The sequence below is a fragment of the Elaeis guineensis genome, chromosome 13, assembly GCF_000442705.2.
Source record: "Elaeis guineensis isolate ETL-2024a chromosome 13, EG11, whole genome shotgun sequence".
Classification (NCBI taxonomy): domain Eukaryota; kingdom Viridiplantae; phylum Streptophyta; class Magnoliopsida; order Arecales; family Arecaceae; genus Elaeis; species Elaeis guineensis.
The window spans coordinates 3953914-3963131 of NC_026005.2; the positions used below are offsets into that span (position 1 = coordinate 3953914).

The 9218-nt window shown below is 38.3% G+C and overlaps 1 protein-coding gene across 2 annotated transcripts; it reads left to right on the forward strand.

Annotated features, from left to right (window-relative positions):
* Positions 1-246: 246 nt before the first annotated feature.
* On the forward strand, positions 247-8717 carry LOC105060583 (uncharacterized). Of its 2 annotated transcripts, none has more exons than XM_010944358.3 (6): positions 247-694; positions 2476-2566; positions 2769-2941; positions 6728-6755; positions 6892-7000; positions 8287-8717. In XM_010944358.3, exons 1-6 carry the CDS (start codon positions 428-430, stop codon positions 8366-8368), a joined length of 750 nt encoding a protein of 249 aa, XP_010942660.1. In that variant the 5' UTR covers positions 247-427; the 3' UTR covers positions 8369-8717. The 2 variants fall into 2 exon arrangements, with proteins under 2 accessions (XP_010942660.1, XP_010942661.1); XM_010944359.4 differs by having other exon boundaries at positions 2772-2941; positions 8287-8567.
* Positions 8718-9218: the final 501 nt, after the last annotated feature.

Here is a 9218-nt window from a genome sequence, read left to right on the forward strand (position 1 = left end):
AAATATTCTATAATCTTATGTGTTAATACAAAATATCATCCATAATATCTGTGCATCGTTTTACTATAGATTTGAATCAAACAATAGGGATGACTTGCGCCACATGGGCTTTTTCTTTGTCCCAATTCTGGCCCGGTTGGGATGGGGATTGGGCTGGGCCAATGCCCGGCCTGAATGCGGCCCAGTTTCAGTTGGACACGATGCCGCGTTTAAACGGTGCCAGCCGTGCAACGAGATGACAATGTCGGGCGGCCAGGTAAGACGACAAAAATCGATCATATCGAGGAAGTAACGGAGGAGAAAGAAGAAGACGAGAGAAAAAACAATTACTCCCGCCAGCAGGCGGAGTTTCGACCAAATTTTCAGTATTTTTTTCCTCCTTTCTTTTGATTATTGAGGCCTCTTCTTTCCGTAAGGTTAGGGCATCATGGCGGAGTTGGCGGCGGAGGTCGCGGCGGCGGGATCGGGGCCCTCCGTTGGCCCTGCCGGCTGGCCGGAGCAGGTGCGGGTGCGGCGGCGGACCCTGGAGGCGGTGCTGGAGCAGTGCCGACGAGCCCTCGAGCTGCTTCAGGACGCCAACGTCGATCGAGATCCCGCCCGGGATGCGGCGGCGGAAGAGGAGGACGAGGAGAAGCGTGAAGAGGAGGGTTGCACGCCGCGCTCGCCTTCTGCCGCTGATCAGGAGATCGATGAGGTAAGGAGGGAATTCTTCTGCTTGAGATTACGTTTGGGGATTTCCTAGTTTCTAATGCTTTTTTAGATGTTATTTGCTTGAGATTTCATAATTTTTGTCAGCAGTTGATTGGTTGGAGCATTGAATTATGGTCGAATCGGGGCATAAGCCTCTAATTCATTATGTTGTGCTAGCGGGATAGGTTTCTGTGAATTATATTATTTCCCTTTGTTGGGTAGATTTGGGGTTGATTGAAGAAGGATTTGGTTTTGGCTTCTCTCACCAGTGCAAAGGATTTAGGAGGCAGTTGAGTTTCTGTGACTATTTCATTATTTAGTTACTCTTTTTGGGTGGAAAAAAGAGATTGAAATTTGCGAATTGTCAGATGTTTATGGTAAACTGTAGGCAAATATTATATGGGACCAAACAAAAAAAATGATTGCATAGTATGGTAACCTTTAATTTCGGTGATTTAAGAGTATTCTTCATGCAACCCCTCATCAAATGAAGTTACTTATTCATCTCCTTCCAGGCAGATGAGAAAGGACATGCAGGAACCTGCAAAGGCATTGTTTGTGCATTACTCTGTCTGATCAGTTAGAAAATATATAAAGATATATGAAGAGAACTGATAAAGGGTGATCAACTATCTATTCCTCCAAATGTGAGCCTGATAAAGTTGACATATTAAATATGTTAATATCATGTGATGGAGATAGGCTCCTTCATTTTTCATTAGAGCTCAGTCCCCCTTCTCCTAAAAGATCTATGATCATACCCTAATTGAAAGGGAAGACCTTGATGGTAGCTACCCAGAATGCTATACCTGCTTAAAAATATCTTTGGGAGCTCTCTTGCGGACTTGCTTCTTAGGCCTGCCCTTTTTTATTTTATTTTCTTAGGTCCGCTCCATTGTTAGTTCACTTGAATATACTGCAACATCTACTCAGCCATTCTGTAGCTTAGGAGGGGATTGTAATTAATTTTATAAAATATGGAGTTGGAATGTTTCTTCTACTTAAAGCAATTCTGGGTGTGGTTCTACTTCTTAAAGCAACTTCATTTGAAATTCTGTAGCCAAAGTGAGTAGATTTGAAATGGATGATAAATGCTGGGTGTGGTTCTACTTGTTAAAGCAACTTGATTGGTGTGGATGTCATTTGGTTGCGAAGGTAATGCTTATCATAGGAAGAACCTAAGCGTATGTATGTCGTGTCTTCAAATGAAATGATAAGATTCTTGTATGACCTACTTAGGCTAAGGACTATTTTTGGCAAAACCAGATGTGAAATGTATTCCTTAAAAATATCTGAGGGATTATTTTGCTGACTCTTTGAAAGTTGACATGCTACCTTCATGGTCAATTTATCACCTTTACAGAGGGACATAGGCTCTTAAATTTCATAAAGAAGATAATGTTTTTATCAATATGATCTTTGTATTTTTCTATTGTTCTGGATTTCTCTTGTTTCTTTATTTTGTATGGTGGGCGATTTGAGAAGGATTTGTTGCTTCCTACCGACACTGAATGGGTTTCATGTGGAAGTCAAAGTTTTGTGATTTCAAAAATTGATTGTTATATTATGAATTTTTCCTGCTAAGGAGATAGATGGTATCAGAGTTTTGGGAGCTAGATATTATCTTGAGAGCTGTCAAATAAAACCATATGATCAACATTAAGTATTAGCAAAAATACTAGGGAATCTATTGGTCATTGCTATTGTTATGCATTCAGTAATAGGATTTTGTTTTCCTGATTGTTAGATCATTTGAAATTTAAAGCACCTCCTTTTGTTATGCAGCTGTGTGATCTTCTCAAGTCTAAGGTTGAATCATCTGACTTTCTTGAAAAGCTTGGAAGCAACCACAAGTCAGTTTCTCACAGTATTTCTGGTATGCCTGAAGTTTGATAAATTGATGAGTTTTATTCTTCAAACTCAAACAGATCTTTGTCTCATCTAGTCATCCAAGAATTACTGCAGTTTGGATACTGACCGATGTAGCAGCAAACTTTACTTCATGTTACATACTGTTTTTATTCTCTGTTTCTAATCTAATATCTGTCACAAGCACTAACTGGAATGTCTAAATATAGTAGTAGATGAGAATGCATCTTGGGATATGGTTAGCACCACGGATTTGTGGGAAGATAAGCAAGGGGATAATGAATCAGATCCAGATGGTTATGTTCTTGTCAGGCAAGAGGACATAGTGGAGGGGATTGCTTGCTTCATGGCTGCATACCTGTTATCAATGAAACAAACTAAAGTATGTCATGCTTTTCCCATTATATGCTCTTGGCTTAGTTTGCTGCTCTTTACCGTACTCTTTTACTGAAAAATCTAGCAATGTACCATATGGATGTTGGAAGGAACTGTAGAAAGGCTAATCATATGATATCTTATCTGATTAAATGTTAAGTGAGAATACATTTCACCAGTACAATCATGCATGCAAGCACTAAGTGAGACTACACCACACCAGTATAATCACCCATGCAAGCACTAAGTGGTAGATGAGACAGTTGTTTATGCAACTGCTAGCTGATTTATGACTTTAGTTGCATTCATGATTATGAGCTGTTCTTCTTCATGCTGCATGGAAGTTAGTGATGATGAGTAACTACAAATGCAAATAAAAAGTACTGGAGCATTACACAAATTCAAATAACACTGACACACACCCATGCAGCACACGCAGGATGCTATCAAAATTACATGGGAAATTGAAAGTCACTAGATGCATGGTTCTTTGTGTATCTGTTAAGTGTTTTTGAATCATTTAGTCATCAACAAGTTCATCTTGTGTGGGTGTCAATAGCCCACGAATCATAGTCAATGTGTTTGAATGGTTAATTAGAGTCATCAAAATCATAACTTAGTGGTCATTGAGGAATCATCTTAGGTAGTTGAAAAATCATTACTTTTTTTTGGGTTTAAGATGGTTCTAAACCATGTGGAGGATGGATTATATCATCCCATGTCTTTTATATATTTTCTTATTCTTCCTCTTCTTTAATCCATCTTCCTTTCTTTCCTGCCAACCAAACTCTCTTTTGTTTCTTCACTCTCCTGCAATACATGCGCCTCTCATTACATGGAATTCAATCTTAGAACTGTTATCGTCACCATATGTTTAGACATGCTGAATTTGTGGTATGAAACACAAAGAATTGTCATGAAATGACATGCAGTCCTTGGCAAACAAATCCAGTAGGAACAATACGATCTTTTTGTTCCTTATTTCCAAATCCTTAATTTTCTTTATCCAATTCTTGTACCTTAAATCAGTCTCTTGTTACGTGAAACCAGCTGCTTGTTCAAATAGAAAAGGGATAAAGGATTGTTGGGAAAATTATTGGCATTTTTGGATTTCTTAATTACAAATTTATTAAAATCTTTTTTCTTGATAATATTTCTGGATTTGTTGTCACCATCTCTGTGTCTGATGTTTGTCTATATGTTTATTAATAGTCATGTAGGTAATTAAGGGAAATCAGATTGCTCCTTTTACTTTTGGTCAAAAATTTCAATTAGATAGAAGAGGCTGTGGACTGATTCCATGTTTGTTTTTGCGTCTCATATTTCATAAGTTTGATACCAAAGCATCCAAATTTTAAGGCAAATACTTAAATGTCCTAATTTGTTTTTGTATTCATTCTACTTAAATTTGAGTCAAATTATTTTCACCTTTCAAAAAAAGAAAATGCTGTTTGTCCTCATTTTCTGTTATGATGTTCTTTTATGACCTAGAATTTATTTGCATGAGGTGAATGAGAACCTAGTCTATCCATTTTATGTATCTTTATTATTGAGTTATTTATATATAGTTCCTGATGACAATATATCAATTAGGTTCGGTAGTTATATATTTATTTTTCTTGTTTTCAAGGCATCACATAATCTTGAACATATTGCATAAAGCACATCTAAGTATGCTGAGAAGGGAGAGGTCTTCTTTTGCCTTTGATGCTCCTTCCCTATATCTTTTCACAGTAAGCACTCAAATTCTGTTGTCCCGTTGATGACAAATGGCTCATTTCCTTCACTTACATGACTAAATCATGTGTAGCCCTTTCTCGGTGTTTCAAGTACGATGCATTATTGCTGTGCCAGTTTGGCACTGAATGGTACTTGTCAAGGGTGCCTGTGATTGGCACTAACTGGCTTATTTGCTGTGACATGGTGTGTGCTGATCAGTGACCAGCATGGTTGGCACTTTAATGCTTGCCTTTTACTCTCATCTCTAAATACATATCTCCTTTTGCTTTTCTCTTTTATCTCCAAGTTCTCTACTTCAAGGCATTACAACCCGCCAAAATGCATCCCTACCTCTATCAGAAAAGAAAAAACCTACCACCACCCACCGCTTACTGCCCTCCCCCGCTGCCTGGGCGCACCCCATCCCACCAAAACTTTCCCCTCCCATTACTATTGTGATCGACATGAACACCATCTGTATCTTCTACCAACTTATTCTCTTTTCTTGTTTTACTGCAAAAGTTGAAAGTGATGTTGATAACTATATTAGTCATATCATTTTGTTTAACGTTTAGGAGCTTCAAATCATCCTTTATATAAAATGGTTTTATTTAGTTAGTTTATGTATAAATACTACTTACAAGTTACCATCCTTCCTCAACAATAACCAACTTTCCAGATTTCCAAATAGGCTTATCTTAGAAGAGAGGTTTTAAACTATCAAGTCTTGGATGTCTGTGCTTCTTGCTTATGGATTCTTATTTATGCATTCAAATTTTCAAATTCACTTTTGAAGGGGGAAGTTATGAACTCTATCAGACACATGCCACCAAGGATTGTTGACTTAGAATTGGACCCCATGTCGGCCGATGGCACGAGCTAGTACACACCCATACTGGACCATACCAGGCCCGAATTGACATGGGAACAAGGGATGATCCTTGGAGGAAAAGAGTTAGAAAGAGAGAGGGAGGGAGAGGGAGGGAAGGAAAGGAAGGCTGGTGGAGACGCCGGCCATGGCCACCGGAGGGCCACAAAGGCCCTTGGAGGGCCGCTAAGGCCTCCCATTCTCTGCGGTCCTCCACTAGAGGAAATGAGAGCAGAGAGAGATACAGAGGAGAATGAAAAGAAGAGGAGTGAGGAAAAGGCGGCAGAAGGTCGTTGAAGGCCATTGGGGGGTTGTTGGATGGCCCAAATCCGCCCCATGGTCACCGTGGGTTCGAAACAAGGGTGTTCCCTTGTTTCATTGTGTTTTTTTAAAAACGTGATAAATAGTGAAGCTAACCATACGTTTGGAAGCCGTAGCGATCGTGGGGTGGATTGGGCTGTCAAACGGCCTCCTCGCAACCTTCAGACGGCCTCCTCGCAGCCTTCCCCTCATTCCTCTTTTCTTTTTTTCCCTTTCTCTTTGTCTCTCTCTTCTCGCATTTTGCAGACTGCGGAGCCCTGGAGGCCTTGGTGGCCCTCCTATGGCCTCGGCGAGCCACCGCTGGCCTTTTCCTCTTCTGCACTCCCCTCCTTTTTCTCTCTTCCTCTCTTTCCTTCTCCCTCGCTCCTTTTTCATTAGTGTTCCAATGGAATGTCTGAACCAAATCGGTCAGCCACCAGTATGGTTCAGCACATCCTAAATTGTCCGGTTCGGGCCAGTTCGACGAACCATGCATGCCATCATATCTCTTTATTTTGAATGGGTCCTTGCATTCTAGCACATGGAGCTTTTGTATGTGGACAAGTTTGTTCACATATTTTCACAAAGCTTCAATGTACTGCATGCTTAAATGTTTGGAATGCCAAATTTTGATTGTTAAATTATCAGTCTTAGGTCATATGAGGTGCTACGACTTAGGCTATAGTTCTGATAAAAAATAGGAAATTCTTTACACATCCTAGCAATATTCCTTTTGGAGTTCATATTGCATTTAGATCTAGTAATGATGCCTTATATTGGCTACCTCATATTGATCCAGTGGTGCTATTTTTGGCATCTTAGCCTTATGATTGCATCCCTATCATTTTGATATATTACAGTGATGTAAATGTGTGGTGTTTGATACTCTGCAGTTTCATTTTGCAGGAATTAACTCCCAATGAACTTCAAGAAGGCAAGTTCTGTTACCTACTTATAAAAGTTTAACATGTAAATTGTTGCTATTAGCCATGGTTGCATCAAATGTGATTATTAATTATTGAAAAAGGTATCTGATATTAAACTTGCCTATTTCATTTCCATTTATCCAGCCCTCAGCAAAACATTTGCTGTGAAAAAGAAGAAAAGTAGACTTCGAAAGGCATGGGACGGAAGCAAAGTTATTTATAATGTGGCTTCTTGGAGTGCAACTGCTATAGGGTAAGTTGTCTGCATAATCCTTTTGAATAAAATTTGTAAAATCACTGTATTGCATAATGGCATATCAATTTTTTTTCTAAATTTATAATCTTGTAAATAATGAATTATGTTATAGGGATAGAATATTCATGTGCTTCATTTTCATTTGACTTGAATTCATAGCCTCAACTGAAAGAAAGTTCTCATGTTAGAAATTAATCTTTGAACCATATCATCCACCAGATGCCTATTCATGTGTTTCTTGCAGGTATAATCAACCAAACATATTGGTTTATATACTGTAGTGAAGGTAAAATATAACCTCTATAGCATGTCTTTTTCCACTGGTGATTTTTGTAGGCATAGATGTTGGTGCGTGTTCCTAACAAAAATATTCTTGATATAGTGCTACTTCATTTCATCACTTTGAAAACATGTATTTTATGGGTAGAATCCATTCTAAAATCCCAGTACGAAGCTGCTGCCAAAAGATAAGAAGCATGAAACCTCAGTGATCATCTATATCAGGATAATTGGTTTTGCCCATAATGGTGTGTTACTACATACATGCAGATTCATGGTGGCTGGACATGTATCTAGCAGAACTCAGATAGGAGTAAATTCATTTGCTATTCTATGGTACTTGGCCAAGATACCAAACGGATATCACGTAGGTAGATGGTAGAAACACCTAAAATTGTGTGCTTAAGGAGACACTGCTTTAGAATTTCAGTCACAATTGACATCTTCAACTGAATCCATAAAACGTCTTAATCAACTTCATTTTAACAGTGATTCCTGCTGTTTTGAAAGTTTTGGGATTGATGGACCTTCTTTCCAATCCTTTCTTGTTCCTTTCTGTTGCTGTTCCCATCCCTCAAAGTGCAATTTTAAGTTATAATTTGAACCCAGATATGAAACGTGATGCATGTTGTAGCCATTCCCACATCCTTTTTTTTTAAAAAAAAAATATATATTAGGATGGAAAGATATATTTCATGTGTTGCATCATATGCAGAAAAGGTCCCATTCGTTGTATTAACTAATAACCAAGGTTCGCTATAACAGTCGGTACCATATCGCACCAGTACTAAATAGTACAATATCTCATATAATATCAGTACTCATTACGTCTTGCTGTCTCATACCATACCATGTATCGATAATATAATAGGATGGTACCGATACAGGGTCTGATATCAAGATGGCAAACCTTGCTAATAACTATTTTAGATTGACTATATCATAGTTTCCTAATTGTTGCACCCCTCCCGTTGATATCTTCTTCTTCTTCTTCTTTTTTCCAGCATATACCAAAATCCAGCAATACTTAAAGCAGCCTCTGCAGCCTTTTGGTCATCCTGCCGTGTAATATCAAAGTTAATGTGACTTTGCTGTAATGACCTGGGGAAGATGTGAAGCCTGAGGGATTTGGCATCCAGTGCCTTGCACCTGCAGTGTTCCAGAAGAGAAGCTGTTTCAAGAACCTTCATATAGCTCTACAATTGACACTTGTTATTCATTTGGAAAACTCTGATGCTCCAAACTTTCATAGAACTCCCGCAGCTGCCAAAAGTGTAAAATGTTCCACCATGTGTTTCTAGATGATTGATTGTCCTTTCACAACCTCTTGTATGTATCTCTCTCAACTAGTCGTGATATTTGTGAAATCAACTGTATATATTTCATTCTTTGGGTACTTAATACTTCTTTATCTAAATCATACGGGTTGAATTCACTTTGCTTCTTTGTTTATATGACTTTATGAGAAAGGAGATGCTAGGGTTAAAACACTATCATAATCATGGTAGTCGAGTATGCATGACATACAGGATTATTCAATGAACCCCGCAGATTCCATTACCAGGTACGATTTCATAAACTCTGTGGACAATCATGATCAAGTTAATAAGGGCATCCTTTCGGGAAATCTGATTGTTTAATAGTTTTTGTATGTGCATTGATCATATCTGCTGAATTAAATTTATATTATGATTTTATGAATTATGATGATTATATTCAAGGTAATTAAAATGAATATATGTAGTATCAATTTTAGCGTTCTTATAATCATTCATGCCCATTTTAGGGTCATTACTTAGTATTAGGTTTTGTCTACACCCTGGGGACATGAACATGACGCATGATGATGAGTGGTGGAAATAGATCATGAAGCATTTAGTATGTGAAAGATTAATTATTCCTGTTTAAATAAAAACTACTACAACTAGTTCAAAGC